Source organism: Eublepharis macularius, chromosome 4 (assembly GCF_028583425.1).
Source record: "Eublepharis macularius isolate TG4126 chromosome 4, MPM_Emac_v1.0, whole genome shotgun sequence".
NCBI classification, from domain to species: Eukaryota; Metazoa; Chordata; class Lepidosauria; order Squamata; family Eublepharidae; genus Eublepharis; species Eublepharis macularius.
In genome coordinates, this window is record NC_072793.1 from 186,051,320 (window position 1) to 186,070,475 (window position 19,156).

A 19,156-nucleotide genomic window follows, 5' to 3' on the forward strand; every position below is an offset into this window, starting at 1 on the left:
GAATCCACCCTCTAGGGCAGCCATTTTCTCCACGGCTACTGCTTTCCGTTGCCAGGAGATCAGTGGTCATTCTGGAAAATCTCCAGCCACTGTCCCAGTGATTACTGAGTCCCCCCACCTCCCGCTGGGACACCTGGGGACCTGGCAAGTCTGACTGGCACCTTTCTGGGGGCTCTCCGAAGCCTTGAGGGGGCGGGGGCAGTGGAAATCAGTAAAACTCTTTTTAAAAAAACAAAAAGCACCGGTTTGGCATTGACCCTTTCCCTTTCAAGACAGAATGGGTGTGTTTAAAATGCTTTCCATTGTCTTGCATACTAGGTTTCTTTTATTCTATATAAAATATAGTTTTAAATATAATTGCAGCGTTTGAAATGCTAGATTTTTTTTATAAATCTAGAAATGTGTACGAACTGCAAAGCTACAATAGGTGTGTTAGGCTTTAAGGAGCCACAGGCCCCTCTGGCCTAGTTTTCACAGATTGAGTAAATGTGGAACTGAACCACTTTCCATTTCAAAACAGAACATTGTACTTAAGAAAAAACAGAGAGCTCTTGTGGTGTAGAGGTTAAGAGTGTCCGATTAGGATCTGGGGGACCAGGTTCAAATCCTGCTTCTGCCATCCAAGTTTGCTAGGCGACCTTGGACCAATCAGACACTCTCAGCCTGCTCTGCCTCACAGGGTTGTTGTGAGGAGAAAATGGAGGGGGAGAGAATGGGGAAAGCCACTTTGGCTCCCCTTTAGAGCAAAAAGTGTGGTAGAAATGAAGTCAAGAAAGAAATTCTTCTGCCCATAGGAAACTGGATGACAGGGAGATGAGCTCTGGCTCCGTCTTTTCTTTCTCTTTGCTCTGCCCTTTTTATTGGGCCTTTAATCTTATCAATGAAATAAAAAGTGTTCTTCAAAAAAAAAAGGGAACTCAACGGTTCTGCTTTTGAGAAGATAGGAAAAAGCACCTTAAAGAAAACGTAACCTATTTTTAGCATGGTCTGTTGAATTCCTACCTGCCGCACCCCTGTTTGAAACTCAGAAAACCCCACATTGGCTTCCTGTCTCATTACCAATGCTGATTTCTCCACACCCACTACCCCTCTGCATCCCCCACCCTATTCCGTCACACCTGCCTTTGTCATTCACCGGCTGTTATCATTCGGCTTCTGCAATCAGTCCACTCTCCAAGATAAAAGAACAGATGGACTCACATCCCAGCTGTACCTGAAGAAGTGAGCTGTGGCTCACTGTTGACAGCTTCAACAGCTCATTTCCACGCATAAGCATCTATTAAAGGGACGGGGCATTTTTAAAATTTGTGTGTGTTGGTCAAGGCTTATATCGAGTGTCTAGTGTTTTTGTCAAAATCATCTAGCAACCCTGCTCCTTAGGTTTTAATGTGCGCCTGACTTTTAGTTGTTACTCCTGCAACAGAGTCTAACCCAAACACGGCTATGCGGCTGCAATCGCCAGAAAGAGGAGGGGACCTCTTGAGCAATCCCTGTCCAAAACCAGACTCGTTAAGAAAAAATGCTCTTCGAGTTACTTACTATATCAGCTAAGAAATAGTCAGTGATGCCTACATGCTAAGAGCCCGAATTAAAAAACAGAAGAAAGTCCTGGGCTTTGGGTCTCTTCCCTACCCTTTGCCTGGTAGTTTCGAGCAAGACATTCTTTTCTGAGCCCAGCCACAGTGAAGTTGGCCTGCCTTGCAGGGCTGTTGTAAGGACAGGGGGGAAAGTGACAGAGGTGAAGAGCATTCAAGACCATGAATGTGCAGCTCCCCACACTGCTCCAGAATTGCCACAGGTGCAGTGATCTGAGGGCAAAGCTCCTCTGGCCTACACCACCGAAGCAGAGAACTATGCACCACCATGGGAAAAAGTAAAAGACTGATTTACATGGATTCTCTAATTTTTTTTAACAGAACATCCAACATCAAATCACATATCATGGCCAGACCCACAGACTGATCCTTAAATAAAAAACACGGATCCAGCGTTCTCTGGTGCTGAAATGCAAAAATGTGGGTCCAAGGTGTGGATCCTCGTGAATCCCCATTATTTTCTCACTGAACCAAACCAAACCAAACCACCATGCTGCTGCTGTGCCTCATATCCCGGTCCAGAGGAACTACCACACGGATCTCACGGATCTACTGCTTTGTGGCACCGCCACAGAGTAGAAGCATGGATCCAGGATTTTTACCTGGGGTCCCCCAAAACTCCTCATATCCCTCAACACTTCTATGGCTACCTGAATTTGGGGGGACCCCACATAAAATGCTTAGGAGCCATGAGGCCCCCTGCTTTGAATACATGTTTTTGCACCATGGTGCACTGCAAAGTGGCGGATGTGTCACAGCCGTCACTCCTCTGTGGCTGACAGGATATGTGATCAGACGGTCAGTTTGAGGGGGGCCCGTATGCAAATCCTGAGGATCTGCGCTTTGGATTCACGTTTTTGCACTGTGACAGCACCCCTAAGCAAAGGGGAGCATGGTTGTCAAGTCAAGTCAAGCAAGCCTTTATTGGCATATATAAAATGTAAAATTTTAAATACAGAGACTCCATACAAAATGAGAATAAAATACAGATAGGAGCAGAGCAACAGTGCAGCGAAACCAGTACAGAATATTACTTGTCAGGGCGTATAGCCATGGCACTGTAGAGAAACTTAGCTACTATTTCAGTTATTTCCCCATCTGGGTTGTCAAGCAGGAACTGAACCTTAAAATCATCAGAAAACTCTGAAAGTTGGGTTAATACAGGATGTAGAAGATCCCGGCGTGGCACCAGATAAAAAGGGCACTGGAGAAGAACATGGAAAACAGTTTCAACACCGTCCATCAAACAAGGACAACACCTGCTATACTAAGGAATCCCATGGAATCTGCCAGATAAAATGGCTGAAGGAAGAACATTAAATCTGGCCAGACAAAAGGCTCTACGTAAATTGGGAGCCAGGAGTTGGTAAAGGTATACTGCTGGGAAGCTTACATTAGGGAAAGCATGGTTGTCAGTGTGCTGCGTATAGACTGAGAAATGATCTGCACCGTGGTGGTGGTTTTATTTCGTTTCCATGCACAAATGCTGCACCCTCTGCCAGGGCGAAGCCAGAAGCGGGTCCTTTTTCCTTTCTGGAGAGTCCACTGAAGGGTTAAAAGGAAGGAGCCTCCATTCCTAGAGAAGCCAGAAGAGGGGCGGGCGGCCACCTGATTTGGCAGTCACTTCCTGTCCCAGGGTCTCGGTTGTGTCTTCTTCAGTGGCCAGTGTGGTTGGGCCAAGAGCAGAGGAGGCAGCGCCTGAGGACTTTTTGCAAAATAGGTGAGTAATGCAGTACTTACCTCCCTGCTGTTGTCTTTATTAACCAGAGCGCTTTATTGATCCAAAAGGCTTTCTTCCTGGAATAAGGCATGGCACCTTCTGCTGTTTTTTCATTGCGTTCTGCTGCTATCAGCAAACGCTAGCAAAAAGACCGATTTTTTGGTATCTGTTTTATTTTTATAATGTTTTTTATAGTCTGCCTTTCCCAATGAGATTCAAGGCAAACCACACCGTGCAAATCAATATGATCAGTGGCTGGGATATTCAGTCTACAGAACAGGGTATGGCAGACATTTGAAAGCAAGCACATATCTGAATATAAAGATGAAATGCTGCTGAAGACAAAACCTACGTAACTGGAAAACAGGTCCATCCACAACAATAGACAGAACCCACTCTCAAAGCCACTTCTTACAATACAGGCGTATTAGCCCTCTTGAGTAATTCACTTTTGCACAGTTTGCAGGAAGCTCTGAGAGTGGGAGCTTTCCTTACCTCTTCAGGTACACCGTTCCATGAGGTGGGAGGGGGCGCCGTAGAGAATGCAGGTGTGCAGGCAATGTTGATTTCCTCCAATTTCAGGCTGGCACCTGCAGAAGGCCCAGTTAAGATGAGTGACGCTCCCGAGGTGGAGCATAGATAGAGAGGCAGTTCCATAATTTTATCATGACCCAGATGTTGCTATAGTGCTATTGTGTCCCTTCACTGCTTTCCGGTTTTTTTCTTGCTGTTCTGGAATAGCAAACTTGGGTCTTTGGAGGGTTCCCTTCTTCCCTGTGCTGTGGCTTTCTAAAAGTACAATTCTGCCTACAGAATCAGCACGGCTATTCCTTGCCCTCAGCTCTTCTGTCTCCTGGGTGATTTCTGCCTCTTGGTGCACTTCAGTTACCTTTTCTAATGTCAGATCTTTGGCTCTAGAAATCCGCCTCTCCTCTAGAAATCATGGAAACCTGGGACAATCTGCTCCTTCTGAATGAGTGACCAAACCCTGCAAAGACAGACTCGGGTTTCTCAAATCAGCCACAGATCTCTGAAGGATCTCTGCCTGGCTTTGCGTTCACGTATGATAAAGACTTTTGTCTCTTTCGAGAATTTTTATGCTGCCTCTCCAGAGAACCTAACTGAGGCAGCTTTAAAAGCACATAATAGTGAAAATATCAATCAATCAATCAAGTACCTTTAATGGCATACAGTAGTGAAAATATAAAAAGATTAAAATTTGTTAATTGAAAATCCAGTATTAAAAACCCAGCCAGAGTCTAAAAACATAGATCCTTAAATGAAAACGAATAACACCTAGACAGAAAGCACCCTATGAAAGGTACATTCCAAACTAGAGCCTCTTTCTGTTCTCTGGCTCCTCCATGGCTCCGCTGGCTTCCCTGAACTCCTGTTTTTAATCTTTTCCAGTTGTCTGCAGCATGATTAGAGCTGACATCTCGGAGAGTCAAAGCTGCTCCATTCGGCTTCTGGCCCACTCTTTCTAACTCCACAACAACATGTGCCCTGCTCCTGGTGCCATGTAGTATTCTCTGGCTTCTGAGTGCTGCAGGAATCTTAAGTCTATAGCACTACTTTTCTTAAGCGGAGCAGAGCCCTTCTGCTTGCTGTGTCGAAGATGCTCTTTGTTTGCTCCAACCGGCTTCTTCTTTACAAACAACCTTGGTTCCGAGGTGCTCCATCAGCTTTTGTGACTTATGGGTTACCTCTGTAGATTCTGGTGTTCATATATGTATTTCCAACAAATCAGTCTTCTCTTTGCAGGAGGTCATAGATTTTGCACGTATCTATACATAGAAGAATCCGGCAGAGGGGGAAGACAATCTGGTGGTCCAGGTGGAGGCTGTCTGGAAAGGAAAGGAGGATGAGGGCAGAGCCAGAATCAGTTGGTCGAGAAGCAAGAAAAGGCCCTGATGCCACCAAGGCTGGTGGCAGAAGAGAACTGTGGGAAGGAACCATGCGGAAGAGCCTGGGAGAGGATTTCCCCCCTTCAGAGGTGCAGTGCCAGCAATTCAGGCACTTCCTCTACCAGGAGGCCGAAGGGCCCCGAGAGGCTTGCAGCCGACTGCACCGTCTTTGCCACCTGTGGCTGAAGCCAGAGAGGCACACCAAGAAGGAGATGCTGGACCTGGTGGTCTTGGAGCAATTCCTGGCTGTCCTGCCCCCGGAGATGGAGAGCTGGGTCAGGGAATGTGGGCCAGAGACCAGTTCCCAGGCGGTGGCCCTGGCAGAAGGCTTCCTCCTGAGCCAAGCAGATGCCAAGAATCAGGAGCAGCAGGTGAGAGGGACTCATTTGGGTTGTATGTGGAGTACATAATATGATCAACCCTTAAAATCCATGCCCAACTTGTTTAGATCCCCCACTTCTTTTTCAGATGCAGGAAAAGATCACACTGGAGCATTACCATGGAGCAGCTTTTCCAGGTAAGATCAAAAGGGCTGTTGTACCCACTGGATGTCTTCCTCGAGTGTAAGTGGCCTGCTTTTATGCCCCCCACTGCTCGAGTTTGGGAAGGATGCTCCATTCCAGCTTTGCGCTTTAGACATATCCATTTAGGGAAGTAAAAACTGAAAACTGACTTAAAATCAGTGCAAGATAATTGGAAGAATAGTGGTTTAGGCCATTCCCTATCTCCATATCTATTTTACACATGCAGGAGTAACACTGTTAACCCATTGGGAAACTTACTTGATAACAATGCCAATAGGTTTGTTGTTGTGAATTAAAAAGGCTCTCACCGTTTTGCTCAGCGCTTTGCACATAAAATCTCCTGCATCCGTTCTGCAACCACTACACCGCCAGTTTGGTGTAGCGGTTAAGAGCGCAGAACTCTAACCTGGAGAGCCGGGTTTGATTCCCCACTCCTCCACTTGAAGCCAGCTGGGTGACCTTGGGCTAGTCACAGCTCTCTCAGAGCTCTCTCAGCCCCACCCACCTCCTAGGGTGTTTGTTGTGGGGATAATAATGGCATACTTTGTAAACCGCTCTAAGTGGGTGTTAAGTCAACCTGAAGGGTGGTATATAAATCGAATGTTGTTGTTGTTATTACTTGGACTCTGCATTAGCAGTGACTGGGCCAGATGGTGTCAGGGGCTGACTCATTTTGTTGTTTGGGATACTTTTCAGTGTATTCAGTCTGAGGATGCGGACAGGATTCGTGGATGTTTGAGGCATGGTTGACTGGGCGTGAGAGTGACTTATTGCATCCTTGGGGAGGGTTCTCACCTTTGCCTTTAAAAAACAAAATTAGGGGAAAAATAGAAATGACAATAGAAAGTGCATAGAACCTTATACAAAATACATTAAGGTACAATGAAAAGAGTATATAGATTGTATAATAATAATAAATTTAAGCTGCATAGGAAGTATAAGCAAGATATCTAACTGTATATCATACTATTACTCCTCTCCCTCAATTAATCTGCCGTAAAAAAGAAAGGAGAAGTAAACTTTGCATTTCGGAGTTCTTCCTTCTTAAGTCTGTAAATTCTGTACCAGTGGAGAAACAGGCGTACGTTTGTCTACTGTAACTATAGCAAGATTGGATTATGCAAACATTTTAAATCAAAACAATTATCTTGAATAAGGTTGTAAATGTAATTGTGACTTGTGAGCATGAGCCAAGAGAGGGAGAATCTTCTTCCCCCATGCAAGGAACCGAAATGTTAAATATTTGAAAAGTTTAAAATGTTTTTCCAATTGCCTTTGATCCTTCCAGGAGAGGCCTTGAAAGCAACGATATATTCTTTGCCACCTCTTTGTGACAGAGAGAAAGCGGCTTCTATGCAGCCTCAGTGGGTAAGTTGGCAAGTGACCCTGGGTGCCTCTCTGCACCCCCCCCCCCGCCCCTCCCCAGCCCAGAGAGAACCTCTCTGCCTCTTTCCCTTGGCTGCCAGGGGTGCTGACCACTCGATGGAAAAGCTCGGATGGAAGGCTGAATTCTGCAAGCAAATGTCCGATTGTAGTTGGTTTTTTTTAAGATTATGCTTAGAAGGAATGGTTCCAAAAGGGGTTTCTTTTGTTCTCTTTTCAGGATCTAGTAACCTTCGAGGAGGTCTTTGTGCATTTCACTGAGGAGGAGTGGGCTCTGTTGGATCCGGACCAAAGAAGCCTTCACAGGGAAGTCATGGAGGACAATCGTCAGGCTGTGGCCTCTCTGGGTAAGGCTCCCCTTTCTGTTAAATTGCAAGTGCTGAAGGCAGAAAGCTTCTTCTAAAAAGGAACCCCCCCATAGGGGTCTTCCAGTAGAGACGCTCAGCGTTGGTTATTAGTTCAGGATTTAAACAGGGTTTTCTCGTGGGCCTTTCAGAGCAGCCAAGGCAACATAATGATGCCTCTATTTGTATAAGGTCCTCGCTGTGCATTTTACAACGTGTGAAAAGACATTACTTGCTCCAAGCCTGTTACGGTCTCCCAATGGGCATGAGGAACATAACAGGATGAGGAGCAGTATGTCACAGTATGTCAGAAAGAGCTTTGCCTGCTGAATTCCTGCCTGCTGGGCTGCTATTAAAATACCCTTCCAGAAACGTGGTAGTTTGGAAGAAAATGCTGTTATGCACCCCCTCAAGGAAGGGTGGGATAAGAAATATCCAAAATAGAGATAACAGATTTATAAGGGATCCATGAACAACTTTTTTACTCGCTGCAAGGAGTATGGGATCTCTTGAAAGGGAAAGGAGGCCTTTGTGGCTGTCAAACCCTGGCAGTTAGGTCCCTTCAAGTTCTCCACAGTTAACACACAGGTGTTCCAGTTGAAGCAACTTTATTAGAGATCTATGCAGTTCAAAGTGTTTGCACAAAGGTAGCAATTGGCAGAAGTGACATTTCAAATAAAAGGACTACTAATTATAGGGAAATTTCCCGCCCTTCCGGTCCATTGACATTCTGGTGTGCAAACCCAAAGAAGTTACATGGTAACGGATTAGTTTAGACTATCCAGAGTACAAAGTGAAATTATCTCAGTCTCTGGGAAAAGATACATCGTTCGCTTCTTGCCTCCAAGGACACTTGCTAGAAAAGTGAAAGTAAATATTTTCACCAGATAACGGAGAGGCTCCAACTGGTTCTCCTGCATTTCATTTTTTAAAAAAATTTTTTTTTTATTGGATTAGAAATCAATATAATGCTCATTACAATCAATTCCCTTTAAATATTCCAGTTCTAACCCCCTCCCTTTCCCCCCTTTTGTTGACTTCCAACAGTTTTCCAACCCCTTGTCCATTTTTTCCCTTACTCATTTCAGACTTACTTTATTCTATTAAGCATATACTTTCATTCTCTTCTAAGCTTATCTATTATAACACAGTGCTATCTCTATTCCCTTTCCCACTTAACTTATCAAACTAAGTATTACATTCCTGACATATATTCTTTAATAATGTAACATTTTATCTGATTTTTGTACTCTATACTCTGTCTTACTCATTCTAGTCTCGTCAATATGGGACAATCAATTTGTCCCCTGTTCTGCATAACTCTAAGTACTTCTATAAACCTTGTATACATTCAATATAAGTCAATCAATTTAACTTGTACTCTATATGTTGCTATTTACTTCCTTCCACCTTTCTTATATTCATTCTATTTTGATTATATAGTTTACCTATTATACAGTTATCCGCCAGAAACATACTTAGTTAACTTATCCCCTTATAATTTTTTTAAATAACACCTCTATAGTTTAATACCGTATATAATAATCTAATAAAACAATTGCTTAGAACTTCTTCTTTAACTTCCCTCCCCCCCGGTAAAGTCACTTCTCTCTTCTTTTATTGTATTTCAGTAATTTTCAAACTGCCACAGTTCTCCTCCCACCTCCCATTTTTTCACCAAATATTGCTTCAGCTTCTCCCAATCCATATTAAACTGTCCTGGATCGAGATCTCTCAGTTTCCTTGTCATTTTGTCCATTTCCGCCATGTACAGCAATTTGTAAATCCAGTCCTCCATAGTTGGCACTTCTTGTACTTTCCGCTTTTGCGCATACAAAAGTCTAGCCGCTGCTGTCATATAAAATAACAACATCCTGTATTGTGCTGGAATATCCTCCATTCCCAAGTTCAGTAGTAGGAGTTCTGGGTTCTTATTAATTTGAAATTGTAAAATCTCGCTTATTGCTTCTGTTATTTCCCCCCAGTACTGCCTAGCTACCTCACAAGTCCACCACATGTGATACAACGATCCTTCATGCTTTTTACATTTCCAGCATTTATTAGACATATTAGAATTCCCTAGCGCAATTTTCTTTGGTGTCAAATACCAACGGTAAATCATTTTATAAACATTTTCCTTAATATTGGTGCATGTCGTGATCTTCATCGTATTTTTCCACAAGTGCTCCCACGCCCCCATTGTTATCTCTTTGTTAAAATTTATTGCCCACTTCACCATTTGAACTTTAACTATCTCATCTTCTGTCAACCATTTTAAGAACACTTTATAAGTCTTAGAGATTTCCTTTTTATCCTCTCGCAAAATTACCTCCTCTAATTCCGAATTCTCCATTCTTATCCCTCCCTTCACGCAGTCCGAGTTATAAAGATCTCTTATCTGTCTATATTGAAACCAATCATAACTTGGAGACAACTCATCCTGCGTTTTAATTCTTAATTTAGAAGATTCTATTCTAGTTATCTCCTTATACGTTAAACATTGTTGTTCATTATCGACAGTTCTCGGATCTATTACTTCGTATGGGACCACCCAGGCAGGTATTCCGTCCTGTAGGTAATTTCTGTACTTCTTCCAAATTGTGAAGAGGCTTCTCCGAATGTAATGGTGCAAAAACATAGAGTCTGCTTTTACTTTATCATACCACAAGTATGCGTGCCATTCGAATATTTTTTTGGATCCTTCTAAGGCCAGTTTTTCAGCGTCATCCAGTCTTTCAACCACACCAGGCAAATTGCATCATGGTAGAGTCTTAAATTGGGCAGCTGCATTCCACCTCTCTCTTTTGAGTCCTGCAATACTTTCATTTTCACTCGAGGCTTCTTGCCTGCCCAGACAAAATCCGATATTTTCCTCTGCCATTTTTCAAATTGCTTAGAATCCCGAATGACTGGTATTGTTTGTAACAGAAACATCACTCTTGGCAACACATTCATTTTAACTACTGCAATTCTTCCCAACCATGACAAATTCAATCTATTCCATTTAATCAAGTCTTGCTCTATCTGTGTCCACAATTTCTCATAGTTATTCTTAAACAGATCTATATTCTTTGCAGTCAATTCAATTCCCAGATATTTCACCTTATTTGTTACTTCACAGTCTGTTATTTCCGTTAATTGCTGTTGTTTTTGTTTAGTCATATTTTTACATAATATCTTGGACTTCTTTTTATTTACATAAAATCCCGCCAAATCTCCAAATTCCTTAATTTTCTTTATTACCTTTGGCATGTTCTCAATTGGGTCCTCTACAATTAACATTATATCATCCGCAAATGCTCTGACCTTATAGGAAAAGTCTTTTATTTTTATTCCACGGATTGCATCGTCTTCTCGAATCTGTATCATCAATATTTCCAGAACCAAAATAAACAACAGTGGGGACAACGGGCAACCTTGTCTTGTACCTTTACCTATACTCAATTTCTTAGTCACCTCGTCATTCACCACAATTGCTGCTCTCTGGTCTTTGTAAATTTCTTTCACTGCTCTTATGAATCTTTCCCCCATTTGTAGCTGTTCCGTGGTGGCAAACATAAAGTCCCAGTTCAAATTGTCAAATGCTTTTTCAGCGTCTACGAAGAAGAAACCAACCTCCTTATCGCATCGTTTGTCATAATATTCAATAGCATTTATCACTGTCCTTAAATTGTCTTTAATTTGTCTATTTGGTAAAAAACCAGCTTGTTCCTCCGCAATAACATTAGTCAAGTCCTGTCCCTCTTTAGGGATCAATGATATGTTGGCCTCGCTCCAGGTATCTGGAGTCCTTTGATCCTTCAATACTCCGTTGATCACTTCCCTTAAAAATGGCACCAGTTCGTTGGCCATTACCTTGTAAAATTTAGCTGTAAGTCCATCTGGGCCTGGCGCCTTTTCCAAATTTGTTGACTGTATTGCATTCCTTAACTCTTCTTCCGTTACTTCACTGTTCAGTTTATTCCTCCATCTTTCCGAAATTACTGGGAGCTTCATTTTACCCAAGTAACTCGCTATTAAGTCTTTGTTCACTTCTTTTTTATTATATAACTTAGCATAACATTTATAGAAGACTCTGCTAATGGCGGTCTGTTCCAGGCAAACTTTATTGTCATCACATATTTTATTGTCCGCTTCTCCTTTCTCTTCTTTAATTGCCACGCCAAATATTTCCCAGGTTTATTTGCCCCTTCAAACGACTTTTGATTCATTCTCTTAAGATTCTATTCCAATTCCTTATTGTTCATTGCCATCAACTGCTCTTGAAGGATTTTAATGTCCTGATATATCTTCTTTTTCCCTGGTCTTTTCTTTAATTGTATCTCCTTGGCTTTTATTTTTTCCATAATCTCCTGTCTCTTCTCTTCTCTTTTCTTCCTGGCTCTTCCATTTAGATCCATTAGAATGCCTCTAATTACTGCCTTGTAAGTGTCCCATACCTTGTTGGTTGGTACTTCTCTGTTCATATTGTAGGTTCTCCTGCATTTCATGTTAGCAGCTTACACACTCTTAGATGCTATAACAGAATATAACTTTAGCAAAACAGTAATGACCAGCACAAAATGCAGAATATAATAATGGCAGGTATGCTGGCATACATGACAGTGACCCTTTGTCAAGGTAACTTTATATGGTATCAGGCAGGGATGCTGGATCCTTCCTGCCTTTGGAAGGGGCTGAGATGCTGTATCTTGGTGGCTCAGTGTGAGCTGGGGCTCCCCTTTCCTGTGCTGACGTCCCCTGCTCTCCCCTCTTTTCTTGGCCGCCACTGGGATCAGCACACAGATACTTCTGGATTCAAGCACTGCCCCCCCCTACCATGCAGTAACTGTTCTGTTTCTGTCTCCAAAAGGAGGGCTTCTGATTCCCAGACCTGACTGTATTTCTATGCTGCTTGGAAATGGAAATCTATTTTTCCAGTATCCAGAAGAAAAAGAGAGATCAGCAGGTAAGAACCTACTTCGATGGTATGGACCTTTTTCTGGTATATCTGTTTTTATTTTTTTTTTTAATAAATTTTTTTATTTTTCATAACTACAAAACACTACACAAGACTATCACAAGGAAAGGGGAGAGGGAAGGGACAAAGGGGGGTGGAAAAAGAAAAGGGGGGGAATGAACTACAAACACTAAACACTACACTTCAATGTTTCCCTTCATACTGTCATAATACAAAAATAGCTCCATAGGATAATGATGGAGTGGTTAATCATACAGAGAATAAACATTTCAAATTCTGATTAAACTTTCCTCCCCCTTCTAGGTCCCGGACGCAGTTCTCTCTGTGCAGCTGCTGTTGCAGTGCTCTCCTCCTCCTCCCCCCCCTCCGGCTCCTCCTTTTCTTCGTTCTCGGTGCAGCAGAGTTCTGGGTTTTTATTCTCAAAATCCTTTAGTTGATCTTCTGATAATATCTTATAGGCCTGATCTTTATATCTGAACCATATTCCTTCCGGGAATAACCATTTGTACTTTATTCCATGGTCCCTCAGAAGAGCTGCAAACTTTTTATATTTAAAACGCCGTTTCCGGACTAGAAATGGAACGTCCTTCAAAATCTTGACTTTCAAACCCATAAAGTCCAAATCCGCATTGTATGAGTTATATAGGATGGTGTCCCGAATCTTTTTAGATGAAAAGTCAATAATGATCTCACGAGGCAACTGTCGCTTTGTTGCATATTTTGAAGAAGCCCGACGGACCTCCAAAATGGCGCTTTTAACCTCTTCTTTAGTCGTCCTCGCGGGTATCGCCAATAGTTCCGAGACCACCTCCCACAGATCCTCTTTTTCCTCCTCTTTCACGTTTTGGAGACGCAAAATTATCTGCGTTCGTTCCACCTGTAGCCCGATCAGCTGGTTCTCCACCAACTTCAGCTCCTTTTTTGTAGCCTTCACAAGTGACGCACTTTCCAGAGCAGACTTTTCTGCCCCCCCCCCCGCTGCTGCCTTAATGGTTTTCACCTCGCTTTCAATTAAGCCCACCCTTTGATCAGTTTCATTCAGCTTGTCAACAAAGGGTTTTATAGCTTCCACCACCGCCCTGCGCACCAACTCTTCGAGCGACTCCCCCTTCTGCAAGGTAGCCGAGATTGACTTACCGAGAGCGGGACTTTGCTTCTTTGCTGCCATTTTGGGGGGGGGGGCGCCAACAAAATTCTGGAACTCAACGAAGGGGAAGAGCGAGTCTTCTTCAGATCAACCTCTCCTTCACAAACGCTTGTAGAACAGAAGGGATTCGCTTGTTTACAGGCTTCCGCCTGTTTCTTTTACTTGCCGTTTCTCGTTGCCCGGCGGCACTCGAGGCGCCGCGCACGTCTGCCGGCCTCCATAGGGACAAACGGGCAATTCCCCCCCCGCATTGATTTCGGGGAGTTCTTCCCGCCGCGTCCCGGACCCTGGCTCCCTCCCTGGGAGTCCTGGGGGCTAATCCTTGCGGATCAGCCGCCCGGTCAGGGTGCCCGGTCGTTTCCTCCCGGACCAGCCGAGAGGAGCGTCCGGCATGGCTGAGAAAACGAAACCGAATCCCTTTTTCTGGTATATCTGGATAGGACCTCTTTGGGTAATGATCATTCACAGGAGAACTGAGAGATTTTTGAAGAGGAAACAGCCAAGAAAAGCTTAGAAAACTTTCTTAAATAGTTAGAACAGAGGTGCCTAATCTTAATTTCCCCCTCCTTTGGATTTCTATTCCGCCCTCCCCACGAAGGAAATTCCTGCATACTAACCAGTTGTGTTCAACATTTGTTTATTTATACGCCTCTCCAGATAACACAGTAAGAATTGTCAATATTAAAATTTAGACGAGCATAATACAGCCATTGCGTAGCCCCCCAAATATCCAGAGAACAGCTCTCAGGAGAAAAGAAGACCAAAAAACGCCTTTAAAAAGTGAAATCTTTAGTTAAAAACCCAGTTGGTTGAAAAGAAATGTTTTGGCCTGGCACTGAAAAGAGAGCAAGGCAGGCTGTATGCAGGCTTCTAGAAGGGAGGCGTTACGGCTGAAAATGCCCCATCTTTGGAGACCACTGACCTCTGTAAACAGGGGCACAGAGAGCAGAGCTTAGGAGGCAGACCTTAACTGGCGGAGAATACAGGTAAGTGCCAACCTGTCAGCTTGACGTCCATACCTGGAAAGGTTTTAGAACGCATTATCAAGCATTCAGTCTTTGAGCATTTAGAAAAGAAGACTCTGATTAGTAAGAATGACTTACAGGGATAGGGTCAGCAGGACCTCTGGAACAATACTTGTAACATCTGCAAGACAGTTCAGCGCCTTAGCAGCAAAAGAGAACAGGGAGTTTCCACCCCCACCCCCCATTCATGGATGCAAGAGGAAGGAGGCTTCAGGCTGCCAACAAAGAGCACTGCTTCTCAACCTCCCACTCCTCTTGTTACCAGCAGCCGTCTTGCTTATGCATGGCACAAAGATTCATCTTTTAGATTTAGATTGCTGAGCATATTATTAGTTTTCTATGAGCTAAGTTTCTGTGAGAAAACTAAAATAAACCCATACTGTTTCTTGAGAGGTAAGTATTTTGCCTATGCACTCCTATCAAAAAGGGCAGTTAACTTCCCCAAGGTTATAAAGGGAAAGGGAGAGTTTTGCATTTTTGTTTCTATAAACCTGCTAAATGGATAAATACTAACTTAAACCAAGTAACAACCCAATTCATAGTGATTTGTATCAAAACATGTTCTAGTCCCATAATTCTCTTCAATGAGGACAAGATAGGAAAGTTCACACCTCTAAGAACTCAGGATATTACATCCTTCCCATTCTCTAATAGTAACAGTTCACATGTTTGGATTCGTAAACTTCACCAGAAGAGCCCTCGGTCTTCACCCAATTATTACACCTCATCCATCAGAGCCCCCTTATTTTCTCACTGCATGCAGAAATCCCACTACACCTAATCTTAGCCCAAATTAACTCAAAAGTGCCCAATTAGAACTGAGGCACCCACTTATTGCCCGTATTAATGAACCTCATTTATATCAAAGAGAGGAAACTTTAGTATAAGTGGAACACCAAGAACAGGCGTGAGAACAGCTCTCTCTCTCGCCTTACTCTGGTGTGCTCTTATTTTGTAATGGCCTATTCTCTTCTTTCATATCCTTCTGAACTACGTGTCCTTTTTGAGCCCTGTATCACTCTGCTGCAACCACAGTCTTGATTAAGAATTCCTTCTATGCCCACCGCTCTCCTTTCTTTTCAGAATCTTTTTCTCTGGGAAGCTCCAGACATACCATTGAAGGGAGTGGAAGGAGCATTACATCTGCCCCTGCTACGTTCCAATGGATGGAGCATCAGTTCCGCCCCTGCTATGAGACAGGTAGTATGATCTCTCTCTCTCTCTCGCTGTCTCTCTCTCTGTGTCTCTCTCTCTCCCTCCCTCCCTCTCGCAGGGTGAAGCGCCTGCTGCCCTCTGAGCCCCACCTTCATCTCAGCCTTCCACAGACCCCCTTCCCCCTCCACCTGCCAGCGCTTCACAGAGTCCTCCTGCATCTCCGCCCTCCCCAGACCTCCCTTTCCCCCCTACCTGCCAATCCTCCCCAGACCCCTCCTGCATCTCAGCTCTCCCCAGACCCCCTTGCCCCTCCACCTGCTAGCCCTCCCCAGACCCCTCTTGTGTCTCAGTCCTCCTCAGACCCCCCCTTGCCCCTCCTGCCTGCCAGACCCCCCGGCCTGCCCTCTATCCCTTCCTAGTCCCCTCCTGCCTGCCAGCCCTTCCCAGACCCCCCACCTGCCCTCTATCCCTTACCAGACCCCCCTGCCTGCCAGCCAGCCCTTCCCAGTATTCCCTACCTGCCTCCCTCCCCAGACCCCCCTGCCTGCCTGCCAGCCCTTCCCAGACCACCCTCCCCCCTGCTAGCCCTCCCCAGCCCTGGCTTTCTAGAGCCCATTGTATTTATTTGCACAACGGGCTTTGTTTCTAGTCTAGGATATTTAGAAATAATAGCCTCTGCTAACATGAAAATCATGGATTGTTATGGAGGAACTAATCTCCAAACGTCTATTCTGTAATTTTAGTTGTGGTTAGGAGTGGACCTTTAGGTGTTAGAATGTACTGCAGAATGGAGAGTGTGTGCATGAGTTTATCTAATTCCTCAGTGCTTTGTATATGAACGGCTTCAATCATTTCCGTTAAATCCCTGTGTGCTTGCCGTAACTCACTAGTGCTTTCCCCTCCCTCCAAATCTTACACCTTGGTAGACATTTGGCTGTAAAGAGTCTGTAATGGTGCTGGTCTGCACTCTGGATGTGCTGAGATGGATGCCTCTTGGGGCCAGAGGACAGACAATGGAGACCCATTTGAGTAACAGGTGGAACACACACTTTTCATTCAGAAGGTCCCAAGTTCACTCCTTGGCTTCTCCATGTAGCTTTCACTACCACTGTGAATGGACAGGCGCCCACAGTATCAAGTGAGCATCCACACAGACATTTTCTGCACCTACCATTCCCCACTACATTTTTAAAAAACAGGAACAGCTATATTGTTATCTCGACATGACATATGGAAGTCCAGGTAAGATGAAGTCCCCAAGCTAATATTTGGCCCTTTATACAAAAACACAACTTGATAAAAGTAAAGTAAAAATGTATTCAGCTAAACATTAGAAAGAATTTCCTAAAAGTTGGAGCAGTACCTCAATAGACCAGGTTTCCTTGGGAGGTAGTGGGCTCTCCTTCCTTGGACATATGTAACAACAACAACTGCACTTATATACCGCTCTTCTAGATAGATTAGTGCCTCACCCAGAGCAGTGAACAAGTTAATGTTATTATTATCCCCACAATGCAGCTGGGGCTGGGAGGAGTGGCTTATCCAAGGCCACCTACTGAGCTCATGGCAGTGGTGGGATTTGAACCAGCAGAGTGCTGATTTGCAACCAAACCACTTAACCACTGTGCTACAGCAGCTCTAAGAGGCTAGAGGGCCATTTGACAGATACGATGACTCACTTAATGTGAATGTACACAGAGTAGGAGAGGGAGATCTTGAAGGGATAAGCCGGTGCTAGACTCTCATTGCCTTTTCTTACATGTCCAGGTTAATGCAGATCACCACTTTAGGGTCAGGAAGGAGTTTTCCTCCATGCCAGATGGAAATGTCCTTGATACCGACTGTGCTAATCTCGCACTGTGTGATCCACCTTGAGTCTCAATGAGAAAGGCAAACAGTGAATGACATAAACAAACAAAATACCTTCTTCTTAACAGAGAACTGGGGTCACTGGGAGAGGTGAGGGGGAGAATAGCAGAGAATTTATGGCACATTGCAGAGGGTTTGGCTGGATGATGCTGGGGTCCCTTCCAGCTCTGTTTTCTATGTTTATCCTACATGAAAACTCAAAACCAAATAACATGACAGGATTTGCCTCGCCTTCCAGTGATATCTGTTCTGTCATTATGAAGATCAGTTAATGGCCTTTCCATGCTCTGTTTTTGCTTTAATGTCTTACCACTTTCCTCCTCATTCTAGAGGCTGATGGTCCCCAGAAAAATCCTGAGGGAGAACCACAAGAGCCCCTATTGGAAGAGGAACAGCAGAGAAGAAGCAGTGGAACAAATTGGAAGAGGGGGGATGAATCATCTGCTTCTCAGGGTGCTGAATCCCAGGACACATTGCCATACCGTGGAACGATCAGCTGCCCTGTGTGTGGAAAACCATTCATTTATCAATCAGTGTTTGATATGCACTGGAGAAAACATACAGGGGAGAAACCATATAAATGTGTGGACTGTGGAAAGAGCTTTGCCCAGTGTACAAACCTTATTGCCCATAGACGTATTCACACAGGAGAGAAACCGTTTCTATGCTTAGAGTGTGGGAAAAGCTTTGCTCAGAGTACCCACCTTACTGTCCATCGCCGTATCCACACAGGAGAAAAACCATATAAATGTGTGGACTGCGGAAAGAGCTTTGCTCGGAGTTCACAGCTTACTATCCATCGACGTATCCACACAGGGGAGAAACCATATGAATGCTTGGAGTGCGGGAAGAGCTTTGCTCGGAGTGCAAACCTTACTGTCCATCGACGCATCCACACAGGGGAGAAACCACATAAATGTGTGGACTGTGGGAAGAGCTTTGCTCGGAGTACAGAGTTTACAGCCCATAGACGTATCCATACAGGGGAGAAACCATATAAATGTGTGGACTGTGGAAAATGCTTTCCTCAGAGTGCACAGCTTTCTGTCCATCGACGTTTTCATACTGGGGAGAAACCATATAAATGTGTGGACTGCGGAAAGAGCTTTGTTCGAAGTACACATCTTACTATTCATCGACGTATCCACACAGGGGAGAAACCATATAAATGTGAGGACTGTGAAAAAAGCTTTGTTCGAAGTACACATCTTACTATTCATAGACGTATCCACACAGGGGAGAAACCATATAAATGCGTGGACTGCGGAAAGAGCTTTACTCAAAGTACACATCTTATTTTACATCAACGTATCCATACTGGAGAGAAGCCATATACATGTGTGGATTGCAGAAAGAGCTTTGCCCGGAGTGTAGAACTTACTGCCCATAGGCGTATCCATACCGGGGAGAAACCATATAAATGTGTGGACTGTGGAAAATGCTTTGCTCGAAGTGGACAGCTTACTGCCCATAGGTATAGCCACACAGGGGAGAAACCATATAGATGTGTGGACTGCGGAAAGAGTT

General features: G+C 44.1%; 2 protein-coding genes across 2 annotated transcripts in view; both read left to right on the plus strand.

Moving 5' to 3' along the window:
- Positions 1-3,232: 3,232 nt before the first annotated feature.
- LOC129328035 (neurotrophin receptor-interacting factor 2-like) lies at positions 3,233-15,883 on the plus strand. The gene is made up of 8 exons (XM_054976774.1): positions 3,233-3,315; positions 5,080-5,593; positions 5,691-5,739; positions 7,035-7,114; positions 7,350-7,476; positions 12,326-12,421; positions 15,689-15,805; positions 15,879-15,883. The coding sequence occupies exons 2-8, from the start codon at positions 5,180-5,182 to the stop codon at positions 15,881-15,883; spliced, it is 888 nt and encodes a 295-aa protein (XP_054832749.1). The 5' UTR covers positions 3,233-3,315; positions 5,080-5,179.
- A 2,083-nt stretch (positions 15,884-17,966) lies between these two features.
- The window catches only part of LOC129326942 (zinc finger protein 420-like), a 35,862-nt gene continuing 34,672 nt past the window's right edge, over positions 17,967-19,156 (plus strand). Inside the window, exon 1 of the mRNA XM_054975274.1 lies at positions 17,967-18,999. Within this exon, the coding sequence (XP_054831249.1) occupies positions 18,172-18,999 (828 nt within the window). The 5' untranslated portion in view covers positions 17,967-18,171. The remainder of the gene's footprint in view (positions 19,000-19,156) is intronic.

Coding starts and splice junctions, on each gene's coding strand:
- LOC129328035 (XM_054976774.1), top strand. CDS start 5,180: ATGAGGGCAGAGCCAGAATCAGTTGGTCGAGAAGCAAGAAAAGGCCCT. Junction 5,594..5,690: donor CCAAGAATCAGGAGCAGCAG/GTGAGAGGGACT, acceptor CTTCTTTTTCAG/ATGCAGGAAAAGATCACACT. Junction 5,740..7,034: donor CCATGGAGCAGCTTTTCCAG/GTAAGATCAAAA, acceptor TGATCCTTCCAG/GAGAGGCCTTGAAAGCAACG.